Raw genomic sequence first — 20,434 nt, 5'->3', positions numbered from 1 at the left:
CAAACTCAGAGATCCACTTGCCTCTGCCTCCCAAGTGCTGGAATTAAAGGCATGTGCCACCACTACCCAGTTTATACTTAAAACTTTTAAATTGATGATATTATTATTATTATTATATAGCCTAGGCTGGGCTGGAATTTACGATGAGTCCAGGCTAGCCTCAGACTTGTAGTAATACTCCTGCCTCAGCTTCCAAGTTCTGTAATTATAAGTATCAGCCTCCATAACCAGTATGTTAAATAATTTTGAGATGTAAATAGATTATTACAAAAAATTCTTTTTTCAAAATTCTCTTTTGAAAATGTCTTTATGTGTGTGTATGGGTGTGTTCCAGTTTGCCTGTATGTACACCACATGCACAAAGTGCTTTCAGAGACCAGAAGACTGTACCGAGTCTCCTGAAATTGTAGTTACAGATGGTTTTGAGCTGCCATGTTGGTGCTAGGAATAGAACCTGGGTCCTCTGCAAGAGCAGCCAGTGCCTTTAACTGCTGAGCCACCTCTCCAGTTCCCCAAGATCTCCCAGTGCTAATATTTTATACAAGCCTTCTACAGTTAGCAAAGTCAAGAAGTCAGTATGGGTGTAGGGAGTTGGACTTAAGTGACACAGCCTGTAATCATTGCACTTGGGAGGCTGAGGTGGGACAGTTAGTCTTGGCCACACAGACCCTGTTTGAGCACTAAAACAAAACCGAAACCTAGTATGTAATTTTTTTCTTATTATAGAAAATTTGCATGCCATCGAAATCTAAGAAGAAATAAATTTAGACTACACAAAGTCCACCCATCAGGCAGGGCTGAGCTGGCTGAGCTGGGTGGGGGCCTGCACACTGGCTCCCAGGGGAAGGCTCTGTCTATTCTGGGAGCCCACAGTTGGGGTGGCATTTGGGCCACTGCTGGCTCCTTCAGTCTAAGTAGATATCTTGATGCTCGGGAGATGGAATGACATGCCCCTTTGCCCTTTTTCTTGTCTTTGAACTTGCAATGCTGAGTAGGAAGTTGAAGGATGTCCCATTACTGCCCTCCCTGGATTATGAGAAACTGAAGAAGGATTTGATTTGGGGCAGTGACCGCTTGAAAGCCTTCTTGTTGCAGGCTCTGCGCTGGGTAGGTATCTTCCCCTTGAAGTTAAAAACAAACAACAGAGAAAACTCCAGCACTGCTTTTCTTGGCTGGCTACCTGCTAACTTGGCTGGTACCTTGTAACCCTTTGTTAAAATTCCTTCCTGCTACCTGCCACCAAGGCCTGAGGTTAAAAACTGCTCCAGCCATGTGTGGGAGTACATGCCTTTACTCCCAGCTTACAGAAGGCAGGGGTAGGTACAGTTATGTAAGTTCAAGGCCAGCCTGGGCTACATAGCAGGATTCAGATCAGCCGGGGCTATATAGTGAGGCCCTACCCCCACCCCAGCAAGAAAATCAGAGTAGACTCTGACCTTGCTCTAAAGCACTGTGCGCTGAAATCACTGTTGCCATCGTGTGTAATGTGGCAGCTGCGCCTGCCAGTCAGCCTCTACCTGGTCAGGTGCCTCATTCAGCTTGGAGCCTGCATGTTAGAGCATGTAACCAAGCTCAGTTCCAACTCCAGAGACCCTAGTACAAGACTGACCCGTTAGCCACACTGGGTTGGTCTCAGGACAAACACTGATGGGCCTCGCGTCTGGATTCCGATCCTCTTCATTCTTTAGGTTGGCCTGTTGCAGCCAGTGATTGGTTTTCAAGTATTCCAGACCCCTCTACATTCTTAAAAATTATTAAGAACTCCAAAGAGTTTTGTTTGTATGGATTTTATCTTAACAGTACTTACAGTAAGAGAAAATTAGAACAGAAAACTTAAGAATTTGTCATTCTCTATAAAATAAACAAATGACTCATTCACATGGAAGAGTTTTGGGGATGCCCAGAGTTCTCTGAACTACACTTTGAGAATTACTGACCAAAGTCCTCATTGGTGCTTAGCATCTGTAGTGCCCCGTGGACTGTGCCTCATTGGGAACTGTGAGGAATACCTGGGGGCCCAAGGGGAGAGCCCTGTGGTACCTGCTGTGGTTTGTGGGGACCTGTTGACCAGGGTGGGTGGGAGCCTTGAGTGATCGTCAAGGGCTGCCCCAACCCTGGTTTGCTTGTGTCTGGTCATATCACCACACTCACCCTGCTTGCCTGAGTGGCTACCCAGCTCTACTGACTCAGTCAGTCTACTCTCTAGGCCTCTTGCTGGGACTGGGCCTCCCTCTATACAGAAAACAGGCACTTTCACCAGATAATCAGGGAGGCCTGCAGGTGTTCAGTGGCTTTGCCTATGTTCTTCTCCAGAGCCCCATCCAGCCTCTTGGTTCCACAGGAATTCCTCCTTGTGACATTCTTGGCCCAATCTTTTAGCAGCCCCCTCTGGAGGCCTGTCCTTCCTCCTGTCGGTTGGTCTGTTGGCTCTGGCCAGGCCTTTGTCCATGCTGCAAACCAGGATATTCCGAACACAGAAGCAGGTGTTTATTTAGGCTTTTCTGGAAAAGTAAGCACATGTGCACATTTGTCAGGCACACAGCTTTCTCCTGTCCTAACAAACGGTACACTGCCAAGGGCACCTGTACACCACACATATTTCCACCAGAACTTCTCTTATTCCCTTGTGGATATCACACAAATTCATATGGCAACATAACAGGTTTAATGGCTTGCCAAATTTCAACCAGTAGCCAACCTCTCTCCCATCTGCCTCCCCACCCCATTGCTCATCAGTCCCTATAGGGTAGGGCCCTCGAGAGCCTTCTACAGGTATCCTGGGCCCCACTCTGAGCTAGACGCCCCCCTTACATACACACTCACCTTCCTCCCTGCTGGTTGGCCATCTGCTCACTCTTCAGGGCCTAGCTCTTGCCTCTGTAGGAGTTTGTTACTTTGGTTTTTCTTTGCAGCGCTTGACCACGTCGCATCCGGGAGAGCAGAGGGAGACAGTCCTACAAGCCTATATCAGCAATGACCTCTTGGATTGTCACAGCCACAACCAGGTCAGTATCAGGTGGCCAGGGCCTTCTGAGGTAGGGAACACTTAGCAGACTTGAGACTTTGGTTTCTCTGGACACTGTTAGTGTGCTGACCTTGCAGTAAGTATATGCTTATCACCTGCTTGAGGTCTGTGTTCACCTCTTGACCTACTTTCTTCTGTTCTGGAGAGTCCCAAGCAAGCCTGGTGGCTGATAGGCTCTGCAGCTCTCTTGTTAGTTCCCCTCCCCTTCTTCCCTCCTCCCACTTGAATTGTGCTTCATTTTCAGGGTTCAAAGTTGACGTGTTACAATAGTGATTTTTGTCTAAAAGCTATAATCTCTGTAGCCCTTGCTAGCTATAGTTCCTTCAAATCCACTGTGGTACTTGTTTTCTTGTTTGTTTTGTTTTGGTGGTCGTGGTGTTTATGCTTGGGACTCACACTGTCCATCTGTCTTCAAATTTACTGTGTGGGTGGAAGATGACCTTGAACTTCTGAACTTCCTGCCTCTACAACCTCCTGAACCCGGGGATTATAGGCTTGGTCCTAGGGATCAAACTCAGGGCTTCATGCTTATTAAACAAGCACTCTACCAACAGAATTCCTCCCCAGCCCCGTTTTGTTTCTATGAAAGAATGACTGGTGTCCTTTAGAGATACCAGACAACTTTCAGGGTAGGAAGACTCCTTGGTAATGCCGACGCTGGGCCACCGAGACTCTGAAATGGGTTGGCCTCGTAGAAAGGGAAATTGAGCTAGTTGGCTAACTCATGTCAAATTGTACACATCTGACAGTTCTAGCTCTTTAGCATTATGTGTGCATTTGAAGAGCATACTTCCTTAATCCAGGGACTATTAGCTTCCAAATTCATAGTTGCACTTACTATTTACAAAAATGAATATACAACCTGACTGTTGTCTCTCAATGTTGTTCTCTGCAGAGGAGCGTGCTGCAGCTGTTGCACTCCAAGAGCGAGGCTGTGCGGCAGTACATGGCCAGACTCATCAATGCCCTGGCGTCCCTGGCTGAAGGTGAGGCGACATTTTCCCTCCAAGCCACATGGCATCCCTGTGAAATTAGGGTTTTCCAGTGTGGCTTAAAGTAGCCCAGGTCTCCTCATTTAATTTCCGTTCTTCTTTTGTGAACATTAGTTCTTAAGAAAATTGCCTGAGTTTCTGTCAGAGCAAATTTTCTTGCCTCTTATTTAAATTGTTTATAACTGCTTAGTAGGTAATACTTTTTCTATAATTCCTACTTGCCAAAATAAGTTTGGTGAGAAAAATTGTTCTTTTAAGATAATGTTTCATATTAGCATATTTGAGCAAACACTGCATCGTTTTCTATGGTCTTTAAAGGATTTGAAAATTTTGGAAATAATAGATACTGTAGCTGAATTAAAAGTCAGTTTTTTGGTTTTGTTTTTTTTGTGGCTTTTTTGTCTGTTTGTTTGTTTGTTTTTCGAGACAGGGTTTCTCTGTGGCTTTGGAGTCTGTCCTGGAACTAGCTCTTGTAGACCAGGCTGGTCTCGAACTCACAGAGATCTGCCTGCCTCTGCCTCCCAAGTGCTAGGATTAAAGGCGTGTGCCACCAACGCCCGGCAAAAGTCAGTTTTATACAGGGCCATTTTCAGGGCAGGTGAAATGGCTCAGCTAGTAAAAGTTGCTGTGTGTGCCTGATGACCTGAGTTTGACCCCCAGAACCCACTAACAGGTCAGATGTGGATCCCAGCATCCTGAGGGGGAGATGGGAGTTGGAGACAGAATTGTTTGTGGGACAGCCAGCCTGGAGAATGCAGCACAGCGGCTGCTTCATAATAAGGTGGAAGGAAGGAAGGAACTGACCTTGAAAATTGTCCTGTGACCTGCATGTGTATGTCACACCATCCACACTCCATAGTTACAGATGTACACCTCACACACCATACACACTCAGGATAATTTCCTTACATCCTTATTTGTTTGAGATTTTTGTTGTTGTTATTTTGTTTTTTAGTTATTGTTGAAACTAGGCCTATGTAGCTCAGGCTGGCCTTGGCCTCACAGCCATCTGCCTCTGCCTCTGAGTGCTGGGATTGTACGCCCCCACACTCAGCCCCATTTGAGGTATTTTTTTTAATGTGAATAAAAAGAGTGTTCAAGATGTGAATATGTGATATTCAACATGTTTAATTCATTATCCCACTCATTTGGCAAACACTTGTTATAAGCCCGTGTATGCACTGAGAAGCAGCTACCTAATAATCCTGTTTAAGTTAGTATCTGTCAGTGCAGACATCTATAAAAGGTTAGTAGTGACTCTGCACTTATTTAGGTGTTCTAGACACTGCCCTACCTCCATCGGTCCCTGAGCATGTCCAAAAGGGGCAGAGGAGTGTGGCAGAAGCAGTTCTTGATTCCTCACAGCATAGCTCCACTCCTCTTCTCCTTGTCCCCAGACGGTGGTGGTGGCTTACGTTCAGCCTACAGGAGGAAAGGGTTTCTATTGGTTAGGTGATTGCTTGAGTAAATTTCCGTTTTGAGACAGGATCCCCCTATGTAGGTACTATCCTGGCCACGAACTCGCACTCCTCCTGCCGTGGCTCCCCTAGTACTGAGACTTCAGGCTGTACCACCACACCTGGCTCAGAAAAAGAGATACACTTTAATAATTTCTTCTAGAACTTTCTAGTGTATCCTATGCAAATCTGCACTTGAAAATGGCTTGGTGCACACTAATTAGCAGACTAATTACATCCTTCCCATTTTCATCTCTGGCACATCTCTAGGTCGACTCTATCTAGCCCAGAACAATAAGGTGCTGCGGATGCTCGAAGGAAGGCTGAAGGAGGAAGACAAGGATGTCATCACTCGTGAGAATGTCCTTGGGGCCTTGCAGAAGTTCAGTCTCAGGTGAGGACCTTGCCATGGGTCAGTCTCTGCCTTTGAGCTCAGGCTGGTGTATGTGAGTGTGCCATTGCCTTCCCCTTGCTAGTATCAGGTCTTCAGTGCCAGCCAGGTGCTTGGTGTAAGGGTAAACACACATAGTGAAGTTGTCCCCGTTATAGCGAGTGTGACCAGCCTTGCTCCTTGTGCACATCCCAGAAGCCCACCCAGAGTTTGGCCTGGTCCTGGCATGACTTGGAAGTGCTACATTAGAACTTAAAAGTCATCTTCTTTTGTTTTTTAAGTATTTCTTTTTGAACTTATGTTATGTATATGAGCGTTTTCCCTGCATGTATGTATGTGCACCATGTGCATGCCTGGTGCCCCAGAGGTCAGAGAGGGTGTTGTATCCCTGGCACTGGAGTTACAGATGACTGTGTGCTACCATGTAGTTGCTGGGAACTGAGCCAGAGTTTGTGAAAGAGCAGCAGGTGCTCTTAACCACTGAGCCGTCTATCCAGCCCTTCGTGTTGTTTTTTCGAAACAGATCTAGTGTCTTAGAACTTTTTACAAACAACAGCTTAGCTGGGCATGATAGTATTTGCCTTTAATCTCAGCAATTGGGAGGCAGAGGCAGATGGAGCTCTAATAAGTTCAAAATCAGCCTGATCTACATAGTTTCTACATAGTTTTCTACCTTGTTTTAAAAAAAATGTTTGTTTTTGTACATGAGTGTTTTTGCTTGTGTGTATGTATGTGCAATGTGTATGCCTGGTGACACACATGTTAGCGATAAGAAGAGGGCTTCTAATCCCCTGGAACAGGAGTTACACATATGGTTCTGAGCCATGATGTGGGTGCTGATAAATGCATCTAGGTTCTCTGCAAAAGCAACAAGTGTTTTTAACTGCTGAGCCGTCTTTCCAACCCCAGAAGTCACCATCATAAATGGACAAGTCTGGTTTTCACAGATTTGCAGAGTTCTTCAGCCATCACAACCTGACTGTAGAACCTATTTCCCATTTATTTATTTATTTATTTATTTATTTACATGTGTGTATTGTGGAGGTCAGCGGATGATTTGTAGGGATTAGTTCTCTCTTTCCACCATGTCCTAGGGATCAAACTTAGGCTGTCAGGCTTGGCTGCAGTGCCCTTACATGGAGCTATCTCACCAGTCCTAATTTCAGAGCATTTCTGTCTCTCAGAAACAAGTCTCATACTAATTGTTGCTACCCTTCATTCTATCCTCACCCCTAGACAGCCTCCCACGGCTCTTCTGTAGCTCTGTCTTGTGTAAATTCAGCACATGAAATCATGTGAGATGAGCCCCTCAAAGTAGTATTTCTGTGACCTGTTGCATGGGCCAAGTAAGCCAAAGCTATCAATGACATTTTCATATTTGATGTAGAAGTCTGCTAAGGAGACTTTCAAAGTGGGAGACCCTTCTTACTGCTCTGTCGTTCTTAAAACTATTGTGTCCTTAAAGGTCAAGAATTTTTGTTGTCCCAGTTGAATGGGCTTAACAACAGGATGTTCCCCAGAGTCTGTCTTTTTTTTTTTCCAAGACAGGGTTTCTCTGTGTAACAGCTCTGGTTGTCCTGGAATTCACTTTGTAGACCAGGCTGGCCTCAAATTCACTGAGATCCTCCTGCCTCTGCCTCCCAGGTGCTGGGATTAAAGGCCTGCACCACCACCACCTGGCTGAGTCTCTTTCATAGCTCTGTGTGATTTGCACCATGGTATAATCTTCCATAGAAAGTCCCTTACCAGTTAATTGATGTAATAAGGTTGTTCCCTCTTAGGCGCCCACTGCAGACGGCAATGATTCGAGATGGCCTCATCTTCTGGCTGATCGACCTTCTGAAGGACCCTGACTGCCTGTCTGACTACACACTGGAGTACTCTGTGGCTTTGCTCATGAACCTCTGCCTCCGCAGTGCAGGTGTCACAGCCCTCCAACCCTCCATACACGCACACACCCAGATATACATACCCTGGTATGGAGGATGGCTGGGCAGAGACCCGCCCACAAAACTGTATTCCCAGTGAGCCAGGTAGAGCTTGCTTTTTGTCTCCCTTATGGATAACTTAGGACAGGGGTGAGTAAAGCATTTCTAGCTAGGTATGAAGCTAGCAAGCCCTTCAAGCCAAAATACCATGTTACCTTTGGAAAGAATCTGTGTGCAGTCCTGTGGTACAAAGTGCCCTTCTGAAGAGGAGAGTAAATTCAGTCACATTTCTTTCATCTTTGTTGCACTTTTCAAAGATAGGAAGTTAAGAGTTATGATCCCTGTTACTGAAGACAGAGGCATGCTCCCTACATCCTCTGGGATTAAGTTGGTGACTTAATGGAAATTCGCAGGGGCACTGAAGGCTGCTTCTTACCTACTGGGAATGTATCTCAGTTGACAGAAATGCTTGCCTGGCATGCATAAACCCCTAGTTCGATCCCCAATACCATGTAAACTAGGCATGTTGGTGCATGCTTGTAATACCAGCACCTGAAGATGGAGACAGGAGGATCAGAAGTTCAAAGTCATCCTTGGTAATTCTGCAAATTAGAGGCTGGCTTGGGCTGACCCTGTCTCAAAAGCAAAAGCAGAATCCCCCAAAACAAACAAAAAATGCTTACCTACTCAACAGAGATGGGAGTTTTAGTTTCTGTACACACATCAGCCCTCTCAGACTCTGTTACCTGCAGTAGTTGATGCCTTAGAAGAGGCTGTCACTCGCTGGGCTGTCTCCATCCCCAGGGTCTTTGGAAAGGCAGGTGAGGCATGCTGGCTTGCCCTCTCTTTCCCATCTGCAGGCCTTCATGCTCCCAACCATGCGTGTGCTGCTCACTGAGTCAGTGCTTGTCAGAGCCTAGTCACTTTCTCCTGTCGTGAGCTTCCTTAGTTTGGCAGTGTGTTTGGTGATACTGTGTGCTCACATGGCACATCATGCTGGTATCGTGGCCACCACCAGCTTCCGAGTTCTTGGGGTTTATGTGGGATTACTTAATTCTGCACCTCCCTTTGGAACAGGTGCTAATTATCTACTTTTGTTTTTGTCTCTCTGTGTAGCCCTGGCTGTCCTGGTGCTTACTATATAGACCAGGCTGGCCTTGAACTCACAGAAATCCTCCCGTCTCTGCTTCCCTGGATTATAAGCATGTGCCACCAAACCCACACAATAATTCACTTTTAAAGGGAGAAAACTTAGGCTCAGAGTAACTAAGTGATTAGCTCGTCACAGCTCACTTCTGCTGACATGTTTTGTCTTGCTTCCCACAGGAAAGAACATGTGTGCTAAAGTGGCAGGGCTTGTGCTGAAAGTCCTTTCAGATCTCCTTGGCCATGAAAACCATGAGGTACTCAGGCAGTGCTGCTTGCCCTGGGGTGGACTGGGGGACTGTAATGGTGACCTGGGTGCTTGTGACCTCAAGCCAAGGGGCTGGCTTTGGGCAGTTGCTGTATTTAACATAATATTCCTAACTGTATTTGAGGGTCCTCTGTGTGTGTGGGGGGGGTGTTTACATGTGTGTGAGTGAAGGTGTATGAGGGTGTTTACATGTGTGTGAGTGAAGGTGTATGAGGGTGTTTACGTGTGTGAGTGAAGGTGTGTGTGGGGGTGTTTACATGTGTGTGAGTGAAGGCGTGTGTGTGGGGGGGTGTTTACATGTGTGTGAGTGAAGGTGTGTGTGTGGGGTATTTACATGTGTGTGAGTGAAGGTGTGTGGGGGTGTATTTACATGTGTGTGAGTGCAGGTGTGTGTGGGGGGGTATTTACATGTGTGTGAGTGAAGGCGTATGAGGGTGTCCATGAAGGCCTAAATTTGATATCTCCTTGATTGCTCTTCACTTCATTTACGAAGGGAAGATCCACGAGATTGTGGAACCTGAGCTCTCCCATCCTGCCAGTCTGGCTAGCCAGCTTGCCCTGCAGATCCCCAGTCTCTGCCTCCCAAGTTCTGGGATTATTGACACCACCATACCTACCCAGGTTTTACATGGGTACTAGGGATTTGAACTCTGGTCATTTTGCCTATAGAGCAAGAGTCTTAACCACTGATAAGACTCCCCAACCCATTCTCTGGCCACTTAAGAAAACAGCTTTCCATCTTGCATAGTTTCAAACATTTCACACCTCACTTTCTCGTGCCCTACCTCTCTGATGTAGCCAGGTCCTTGCCCCACCTCCCATTCTGGTATCATCTATCACTTTCTGGGTTCTTTCCGTGATATTAGCACTCCCCCAGTCCCTCACTATTTAGTGTCTGACTGTGAACACGTGTGTCCTTAAAGTACCTCAGATGCTATGTTTGTGTGAGCTTAATTTGCATAAAAGATGTTTCAACCTAGAGCTCATCAGTTGATGACTGTCTCCTGGGGAACCTGTTTCTGTTCTACATGGCTCTCCTGTTCTAAGCCTCACTCCTGCAATACTCCCTGGCTTTCACCATGTGATGGTACATATCTTCTTCCTCATAGGCAGGCCTTAGATGGCTTCCAGCTCTGTTGCTACGGTTGTTCTCTGTGACAGCTCTATGCTTGTCCCGTGGGACCCCACACTGAGCTTACTTGGGTTATGTGGTCTTCATGGCTGCCAGCTCATCACAGCATATGTGATATAGGGCTCAGGTTGCCCTCCAGAATGACCCCATTGCCATGCAACTGGTGTTATTTTATGTTTTCTAGCCATTTTAAAATTGATAACAAGTTAACAAAATCATAGATACAGGTGATTCATCTCTCACTTGCTTTTTACAAATGTTTTTCCAAAAATAATGGAATCTCAGCCTGGCCATAACTCTCTACATAGCCCCAGCTGGCCTCAAGCTTGAGATTTCTCTTGCCTCAGCCTCCAGAATACTGGGATGATGGCAGCAGTTTACACCTACAGCTGAAGCCTCAACCAAAATGAGATGTATTTTGACACAGGGCATCTTTCAGCAGGCATTATTGGCAGGACCCTTGGGTCAAGAGGAGCACTAAGTTGCCACACACCCATTCCGTTCCAAGTGGGCAGCTCTTGTGTTCATTCCCCGCAGCCACATCACCTCACTGACACTGGCATCTTCAGCAGGTAGACATTAGGTAGCTGTTACAGTTCATGCTGGGCCTTTTGTATTTCAAAGCCAGCGAGTTTTTCACTCCTTCAATCCTGGCCCAATTGCTCTCTGAGACTCTTCTTCATTGTGTTCAACTCAGGCAGGTTGAGTACAGCAGTAATCACAGTCTTCCTGCGACTTAATGGAATGCAAATGAATTAGACCAAAGAGTCAGTTCTTGTCATCAGCTGTTGCCAGTGCGTTTGCTTAAGAGCAATAGAACCTGCCTTTAATCCCCAGTGCTACAAAAACCAGGCCTAGTGTCTGGTGCTCATAGGCCTAGGACTTAGGAGGCAGAGTCAGGAGAGTCAGAAGTTCAAGGTCATCATCAGCTCCATAGCAAGTCTGCTCAGAAAGAAACGGTACACAAATACATATGGATATTTTAGAAGTTGGAAGTATGCGGGCTGTAACAGACAAAGGTTGCCCTTGTGTGTCCTGCGTTAGATAGCCCTAGTCTTGAAAGATGAGACAGCAGGAGAAAGATGCTCGTATTTGTCTGCACATTGGTATTTTTGGAGTTATATAGAGAGAGGCGCTTAGCAAATTGAATAGGTAAGAAGGCTCAGCTGCATGGTAGCTGGATCACAGGGCAAGCTTCAGAACTGGGGTCTAGTTTAGAGACAGTGACATCTGAGCAAGGACAGTAGCAGCAGATGTGGGTGGGGAAGCAAGGGCTCTTAGTGATAATGACTCAGAGAGGAAATATCGAGAATAAATAGCAGAATCCACGTTGACTCCCAAGTTTCTGATCTGGGTGAGCAGGATGTTAGAAATTATGTTAAGCAGTGATGCACAACAGGAAGAAGGTCGAGAGGGAGTGGTGGATCTGGATTTGGACTCAGTTGCAGCTCTCACAAACAAATGGAGGTGTCTTATGTGAAATGCACATCCTGGATTCTGGAGACAGGGACACCAACTCTCCCCTTAGCCAGACTGGTCCTGAGTGTGGCATCTGGTCGTTGAGTAAATGACTGGTCTTTAGCCAGGTGTTGGTGGCGCACGCTTTTAATCCCAGCACTTGAGAGGCAGAGGCAGGCGGATCTCTGTGAGTTTGAGGCCAGCCTGGTCTACAGAGCGAGTTCCAGGACAGCCTCCAAAACAATACAGAGAAACCCTGTCTCGAAAAACCAACCAACCAAACAACAAATAAATAACTGCTCTTTTTTCTCCCCCTTAAAGATACAACCATATGTGAATGGAGCCCTGTACAGCATCCTTTCCATCCCATCCATTCGTGAAGAGGCCAGAGCTATGGTAAGAGGATGAACTGAGCTGGGCATAGCAGCTCACACTTGTAAACTCAGTTCTTGGGAGGGAGAGGCAGGAAGATCGCTGAAGTGGAGACCAGCCTGAGGTACATAGTGAGTCTGAGCCAGTGTTATCTCACATTAGTGTCTTCGTCTGTCTGTCTGTCTGTCTCTGTCTGTCTGACTCTCTCTCACACACACATACACACACACACAGATATACACTCTCTCTCTCTCTCTGTCTCTCACACACACATACAGACACAGATATACACTCTCTCTGTCTCTCTCTCTGTCTCTGTCTCTGTCTCTCTCTGTCTCTCTCTCACACACACACACACACACAGACACACACACACACACACACACACACGCACACACACACACACACAGCCCTGAACAGTTCAAAGACTCCTCCCAGCACCGTAAGTCACAGCTGTGGGGAGAAGGTTCCATCTGCTTCCTCCAGGGCAGGCCTTCACATAGCTTACAGATTCCTTGAAATTGTACATAACCTTTTTTTGGGGGGGGGGTTCTAAAGGGAGAATCTGTTGCTTTTATCAGAGTCTCACTAGGATCCCTACATTGTAAATGGTAAAGAGCTACAGTGGCCGGGCGGTGGTGGCGCACACCTTTACTCTCAGCACTCGGGAGGCAGAGGCAGGCGGATCTCTGTGAGTTCGAGGCCGGGCTGGACTGACAGCCTCCAAAACAATACAGAGAAACCCTGTCTCGTAAAAAAAAAAAAAAAAAAAAAAAAAAAAGAGCTACAGTGTTGGGAAAATTCTAGAAAGCTTCTTTTGCAATGTTGGAGGTATTTCTTGGCAGTTTATAAATCTGTTTTGCATCTCAATTGCAGGTAAATAGAGTTTTACTTACTTTGTTTACATTTGTGCTCATATTTGAAATACAACAACAACAGCTAGGTGATTAGTGTCTTATTTTGAAAGGACAGTTGTTTCTAAAGCTGTCCAGCAAAACCACTAATGCTTTTTCTTTGTGCTATATGAAACCAGAATAACTGTGTACATATTAAATTCTGTGGTGAAGGGATTAAATGTGTTTACATACTCAGAACACAGGAGACCACAAGAACATTCCATCCACTGGTTTTGTTGTTTTTAAGAGAATTACTAAATCTTCTAGTTGGTTTTCTAAAATAGTGTCAACAGTTAAAGAAGACATGATTCGTCTAAGAACCATCTTGTGAATACACCCAACAATGGAACTTAATTGCCTTCAGTATTAAAACTAACTAGTATTTAGGTGTGGCAAAATGGCTCAGTGGGTAAAGGCACCTGCCACCAAGCCTGACAACCAGAGTTCTACCCCAGAGCCTGAATGGTAGAAGATAATTAATTCCTGGGAGTTAACCTCTGACTTCTACATATACACTGTGGTACATGAGCATACTTGCATGTGCACATACAACACACACACACACACACACACACACACACACACACACACACACACACAATACACACAGAGTAGGTCTTCTCGGTGCTCTTTCCCGTACTGGGACAGGAGCTTCCTCCTACTTAACCCTCTCAGCAGTCCCTACAAGAACTGACTGCTGTGTCCATTTCCTTGCTGACTCTGGAGTGAACAGGCCAGGGGCGCCTGTTTCCTTTCAGAGCTTTCTACATCTGTGCTGCAATATCACACTAGAAATTAAACCTCTTTCCCTCCCTTCCTCCCTCTCTCCCTGTCCCCTTTCTCCGAAGTACCAAGGATGAGCCTGAGTGGCTTAGCAGCTAACAAAGCACCCTGCCACTAAAGCCAATCCCAGCACGGGTACGGTCTGCAGTCCAACGAGAGGCTCGGCATATTAGATTGTTTTCTCTCATTGTAGTACTGTCACCTGTGCAAAAATCTAGACTACAGGGGCCAGAGAAATGCCTCAGCAGTTAGGAGCACCTGCCACACTCTTCTTGAGGGTCTAAGTTCAGTTCCCATCCACACATTGGTCAGCTCGTACCCACCTGTAACTCCAGTGTCCTTCTGGCTTCTGAGGGCACCTGTACACATGTGGCTGGCACAAACTCATGCACACACTCACATGTGGCCATATACATAAAAGTTAAGTACTTAAAATGTAGGTGTTATCTTAAATGTGTACATGCAAGAATCAATGATGAGCATATTCAATAACAAAGTACGACTAATTTAAAAAGTACAGAATCTGAGATGCTCAAAAAGTCACAGACATGAAGCCACAGGTGGAAAGTTCTCACTATGAAACTGTTTCGTTCACAAAACTATTAAAGATATTATATAGCCAAATAAGGTAGTGAGTGTATGGTCCTGGCATTTAGCAGACAAAAGCAGGAGGATCATGAGACAGTCTCAAAAGTAGCAACAGATACTGTGTGTGTGTGTGTGTGTGTAATATTGTATTCTATGTAAAATTATCTTGAGGCTGCATATAAAAGGTATGTGAAACTGTGAGACATAAATGAATTTTCATTAGACCTGGGTTCCACACCTAAGATATCTCTTATTACGTATATGCAGATATTCCAAATCTATAAAGTCCAAACCTACCACAGTAGACTCAGCCTTCATTTTCACTATTTTCTCTAATGACAGCTAAGTTCCTTAGTTCTTTCTCCTTGGCACACTGTATGCTCTGAGACATCTAAGTGGTTAGTGATAAGCCCCTATTATCTTTCCCACCTTATTTGTGCAAGTTTATCTGAAGTGCCAGGTCGTTGCTTTTAAAATGAAATACCAGGTTTTGTTGTTTATTTTTGTGGGCAGGGTCTCACTCTAGCCCAGGGAGGGCTGGAACCCTTGGTCCTCCTGCCTTGACCTCCTGAATGCTAGGATTACAGGCGTGTGCCACCGCACCCAGCAGAATACTGTTATTTTTTATACCTATTCATTACTATAATTTAGATTAAACATTACCTACTATATGTGGTTTTAAAAAAAATACGTGAAACTTTTCATTGGAGTGTTTGCTGTGAAGAAAGTGTTCAAACAATCCTCCTGACTACAGACGGACTGAGCTGTTTGTTTTCCACGTGCTAACTAAGCCGGAGATGTGAGAACAAGAGTCAACTAGACTAAAACGATCTATAAAGATATGGGCAGATAATCCTCACAGAAGTTGCCTCTGGGAGAAAAGAGCTTGAATGAGTTCTTTGTTTCCAGCTATTCCTAAGCTGCTCAGGAACCATTGTGGTCATTGGCATGTTGAGGTTGAGCTCAGACCGTCTCCTAATAACAGCTCACCCTTGTGGGGATGGAAGTGGGAAAGAGTCCACTGGTGAGACAGAGATGGAAAGTCTCGCTCTTCTGGAAGCCAAGAACTAAAGCAGACTGTGGTGGGTGACTATAGGTCAAGCCCAGATAGCTGACTGGCCCACGGAGTTGACAGTGTCTCAGTCCTGTGTGGAACGCTGTCCTTGCCTCCGGGATAGCCGTCAGTCGTTCACCTCTTGCAGACTATTTCTTCAAGGTCTACTGTCTCTAGGCTTCTTGTCCCTGCCTCTCGTGGAGTGTCATTGTCCTCTAAGATTCTGGCCAGCGCTCGAATCTTCTCACTCCACCCACTGGGGCACCTCATTTACTCCAGGCTTCAGCTGCACTCTCATCTGAGCCACAAGTCCCTCCTCGACCCAGCAGGTGCCATTTTACCACTCACTAGCACCCCCTTGTGCCATCCACTGGACTAGACACCATTTATTAGGTATAATTTGCAAAAGTGAAGTGCTCAGGTCTTATATACAGTTACATACAGACCTTACATTTTGAGAGACACAGACATCTACATAAGTAGTACCAATGACATGTCTTGTCTTTGGGAGAAGTTGAGCGATTGAGTAAGGTAGAAATGGGACCTGACTCAGGGAGCTAAGATTGTGTTCCAAACACCTGGGATCAATGGAATATCTTTGATTTTGTTAGAGCTAGCCATCAGGCCAGGCTGTATTCTCTTTTTAAATAATCTAGTCTAGAAGCACTAGCTCTACGAGGATCTTCGTGAGATTGAGATTAGCCTGGCCCATTTATATAGTGAGTTCCAGGCCAGCCTGGACTGCATAGTAAGATCTTGTCTCCAAAATAAATAAATGAATAAATAAACAAGTTAATCAATTAGTTAAATTGAAAAAATAAAATAAGGACCATATTGGGTCATATCACCACAAATTCAGGGGCAAGTGTTGGGCACTTTGACGAGCGTTTGCCTGCCAGTGAGCCAGCCTTTCTGGGTGCTAGTAGCTGCGTTTTGGGCTCATTCTTAGACCCACTTCTCCTCTTGGTGCCAAGAAAACACCTTGCTTGGTTCAGCACAGCACATGCACACATTCCAGTGCTCAGGGGAGGAGGAGGGAGAGGGAGAGTCCTCTGCCTGATCTAGTATCTTGTCTCCAAGTTTGCCTTAGTTCTTTTAGCTAGAGTGGGAAATTCTAGTGTCATTGTGTTTGAGTGGCACAGTATAGTAGCTCTGTAATTTTGTATGGTTTTTCTTTTAGTTTTATGTATATGGGTGTTTCACCTGCATGAATGTGTGTACACTTGCAGGCTTGGTGCCCAAGGACGCCAGAAGAAGGTATCAGATCCCCTGGAGCTATAGTCATAGACAGTTGTGAGCTGCCATGTGGTACTGACAGTCAAACCTGGGTTTTCTGTAAGATCAATAAGCACTCTTAACTGCCTAGCCATCTCTCCAGCCCTGTCTCTTAAAAACCAAAAATGTAGTTAATTTATGTGGAAGGTGGGGCAGCATGAGCACATAGAAAACCAGTGGACAACTTTCCATGCGTTGATCCTCCTTCTCGCTCTGCATTGAGGCAGTGTCTGTCTTGTTTCTGCCGCTGCCCTTCATACTCCAGCCTGATTTACCTGTTGTCTCACGTAGGAGTGCGGGGTTTACAGTTGTGCACTGCCACATCTGGCCTTTCAAAAGGACCCCAGGGCTTGTACTCAGGCTTGTGTGACCAGTGCTTTGACCTGGCCCCTCTATCATTCTTTTGATAGACTGGGAATTACAGTTGTTTGAAAAGCCTCTCTTTGTTTAAAGCATGTGGTTCAGCTTTTCAAAGATTATAAATGACCCTAAAATTCAGAAAAGAGTGTATATAAGCTAAGGGGAAAAATGGGAAAGAAGTCACCTCTCAGATTATGTGTTTGTCAAACTAAAGGCAGCAGTGTACATGTGCCACAGGTGCTGGGGCACAGGCATACTGTTCAAGCTCACGATCTTTTCAGTTTTTCCTCAGTATGTTATAATATTATCATTAAATTGGGATAATCAACCAATAAGAACACAATTTCACTGTAAATTTTAAAATGGATGTTTTGTACCAAGCAGATGATCTTTATCCCCAAAAGAAGAAAAAAATGCCTTTTGGATTAGATAAAATGACCCCACTGAAAAGTAGTTCTCACCATATCAACACTGAGATGTTTGCTGTCTCTGCACTGTTCCTAGGGAATGGAGGATATCCTGCGATGCTTCATCAAAGAAGGCAGCGCCGAGATGACCCGCCAGATCGAGTTCATCATCAAGCAGCTGAACTCCGGTCAGTGTTGTGGGATCTCTGTCCTATATGATGTCATTCAGGAGGCTTCTGAGTCAGATACAGTGTGCACACCTGTAATCCCAGCACTAGAGAAGCTGAGGCAGGAGGATTATAATGAGTTCAAGGTCAGCCTGGGCTACGTAAAACATTTAAGGCCACCCTAGAATAGCAAGACTCCATCTCAAAACATTAAAAACAAGCAAAATAGAAGCTTTTAAAGGAAGTAGAGGGGCCAAGTTCAACACATGAAAGTTCAATAGGACAGTTCCAGCTCAACCTACCTAAGGCCCTGGGTTCCATATGTAGTGTCTCTCTGTCACACACACTCACACCCCACAATGGGAGATAGCACTATCACTGAAGTGCTTGCTGTGCAAGTATAAGGACCTGAGTTTGAACACTAGCACCCATGTAAGAAAAGCCAGTCATAATGACAGGCACTTGTAATCCCAGAACTGGAGAGTTGGAAACAGGCAGATCATTGAGGCTCATTGGCCAGTCAGCCTTGCCTAGACCCCAGAGAGAGACACTGTCTCAACAAGCAAAATGGACAGCTCCAATGGAATGACATGCAGGGTTGAACCCTGCCCCTGCATTCACGCACATACATATGTGTATGTACACCCTTCCCCACAAGTTTAGCAAGGTAGTCAAGGCCAGATTATCCATATTAACATCTCTTATCACACTAGAGGTGTATGGTCAACAAAAAGGAGGTGAGAACAATTCCTGAGACCTTCTCATCCTTTGTAAGACCTCTTTACGAGCCCCTCCTGTCCCCTCTTAAAACCTATCCCACTGATAAGGGCAACTTTCCCAGGTCCCATGGCCAGTTAGTGAAACAGATGCCAGTCTTTCTAGAACGATGTAAAAAATGTCACCATGTCACCATTCCAGAAAAGTATGCAGGTGCCACCTGGCAGCATGGAGAAGGCAGCAAGGTCCCCTTCTTCCCAGCCCCCTCCATTGCCATGACACACATCTGGCAAGAGAACAGAGAAGCCTAGTGTGAGGGGTAGCGAAGCCCCTTGCTCTTTCTGTGGACTCTGGACTCAGGGGGCCTTGATGCTACCAACATCTGAGGACCAAGTTTATCACCCATCTCTCACCATGCCTTCCCCGGCACCAGCAATACAAGCACACAGTTCCATTCAGCACACACCAAAAGGTGGAATGTCCCCCTCTCCTCACAACCCAGTGCACCAGGGAAACGCCCACTGGTGGCCATCTTCCACTCACGGCTCCAAGTCTGGGCTGCATCTATACTAATGAAATTGTAGTCCTGGGGACAGGGGAGCTTTGAAATTCTCAGGTTGTCCCAGCAAAGTGGAGCTCTGGTGAAGCGTAAAGGAAAATTTCAGCCTGGGCCAGAAACATGCAGAATATGTAGCCAACAAGAGTAGGGAGGTTTGTCTGCCACCCTCCCACCCACCCCACCCCCAGGCTCAGGCCTAGGCTACAACTCCAGCCATCTATGAGGGTAGCCAGCAGACAGATGCTAGCTTGTCACAGAGAAAGGTTAGAGACACCAGGCAGGGCAGGACCCCAGCCTACTGAATGGGCCGCCATGTTCAGGACAAGCCCTCCCACTCAGTTACTGTCTTAACTACCATCAGCTCAGTGTCCTGGGTTAGTTACTCTTTGTGGATGTGGTGAGACACCTGCTGGAGGGGCACCTCGGCGGGTTCCATGGCAGGTGAGGGTGACTGAGATGGGGACAAACACGCCAGGCAGACAGAGCTTAGTGGGAAGTTTTATTAGAAAGGGAAAGCGGGGGAAGGAAAGAGAAAAGAGGTAAAGAGACACGGAGAGGACAGAAGAGGAGAGGGAGACAGGAAACTCCTGTGTGCCCCAGGGGAACAGCAGGAAAGAGTGGGAAAGAGTGTAAGTGGGCGGGTCTTCCTTTTAAAGGGTCCTTTGTACCTGCATGCTGACCAGGGTACTGCCTGTGTGAATTCTGCCAGGTGACAGGAGCAGACCATCATAATGCCTGATCCTTACAAGGGGTCTCTTAGCTCGAAGTTGAAGGACCAGTCCTGTGAATTTGAGGGAGCATTGCATCTGCAGTCAGGAATGCTGAGATTACAGAGAGGGGAATGCTGGTGCTCAGCCCACTTTCTCTTTTTCTTTCTTTTTGTTTTTTTGTTGTTGTTTTTGCTTTTTGAGATAGGATTTCTCTGTGTAAGAGCCCTAGCTACCCGATCTGTAGACCAGGCTGGCCTTGAACTCACAGAGATCCAACAGAGCGCCACCTGCCTCTGCCTTCCAAGTGCTGGAATTAAAGATGTGCACATCACACCTGGCTCACTTTCTCTGTTTCATTCAGAAATTTAGCCTGTGAAATAAGAGTGCCCACATTTAAAGGGTATCTTCCTACCCAGTTATCCCAATCCAGGAACCTGCCCAGAAGTTTGTTTCCATGGTGATTCTAAATCTCACCTAGGTGGCAGTCAAGATGAACCATCAGTCTTCAAAGCCACATCCAGAAGTGAGCTTCACTAATCTCCTAAGCATCTCTTGGTTCAGTTGATTGAGCGATTAACCCTCATAGGGGGCTTCCTGGCAAGTCAGTAGCCACCCATCCCATCCATCCACAAGGAGCTGGGCTCTTCCACAAAGGAGACTGCTATTGGGAGTCTAGATGCAATGCTGACAGAGAGATGATGGCTTGTTGAAGGCTACTTGGAGGAGAAAGTAACTCATATTTGGGCGTT

General features: G+C 46.0%; 1 protein-coding gene and 1 long non-coding RNA gene across 5 annotated transcripts in view; one reads left to right on the top strand and one right to left on the bottom strand.

The window, feature by feature from the left end:
- The window catches only part of Armc9 (armadillo repeat containing 9), a 128,286-nt gene that overhangs the window by 38,708 nt on the left and 69,144 nt on the right, over positions 1-20,434 (top strand). For all 4 annotated transcript variants that reach the window (XR_005879851.1, XM_040753139.1, XM_040753137.1 and 1 more), the window contains exons 11-18: positions 996-1,107; positions 2,913-3,005; positions 3,921-4,011; positions 5,745-5,868; positions 7,647-7,786; positions 9,120-9,196; positions 12,119-12,193; positions 17,630-17,720. Coding sequence is in view for 3 of the 4 variants with exons in the window: in XM_040753139.1 (XP_040609073.1) it covers positions 996-1,107; positions 2,913-3,005; positions 3,921-4,011; positions 5,745-5,868; positions 7,647-7,786; positions 9,120-9,196; positions 12,119-12,193; positions 17,630-17,720 (803 nt within the window). In the remaining variant the exon portion in view is untranslated. The remainder of the gene's footprint in view (positions 1-995; positions 1,108-2,912; positions 3,006-3,920; positions 4,012-5,744; positions 5,869-7,646; positions 7,787-9,119; positions 9,197-12,118; positions 12,194-17,629; positions 17,721-20,434) is intronic.
- LOC121142766 lies at positions 1,772-2,958 on the bottom strand. The gene is made up of 2 exons (XR_005879852.1): positions 2,824-2,958; positions 1,772-2,501 (listed from the first exon to the last, which is right to left on the bottom strand). It is a non-coding gene; the product is annotated as an uncharacterized LOC121142766 (long non-coding RNA).

Source organism: Mesocricetus auratus, unplaced genomic scaffold (assembly GCF_017639785.1).
Source record: "Mesocricetus auratus isolate SY011 unplaced genomic scaffold, BCM_Maur_2.0 Super-Scaffold_100010, whole genome shotgun sequence".
In the NCBI taxonomy this organism is placed as follows: Eukaryota; Metazoa; Chordata; class Mammalia; order Rodentia; family Cricetidae; genus Mesocricetus; species Mesocricetus auratus.
This window is presented reverse-complemented; position numbering and strand designations above follow the sequence as displayed.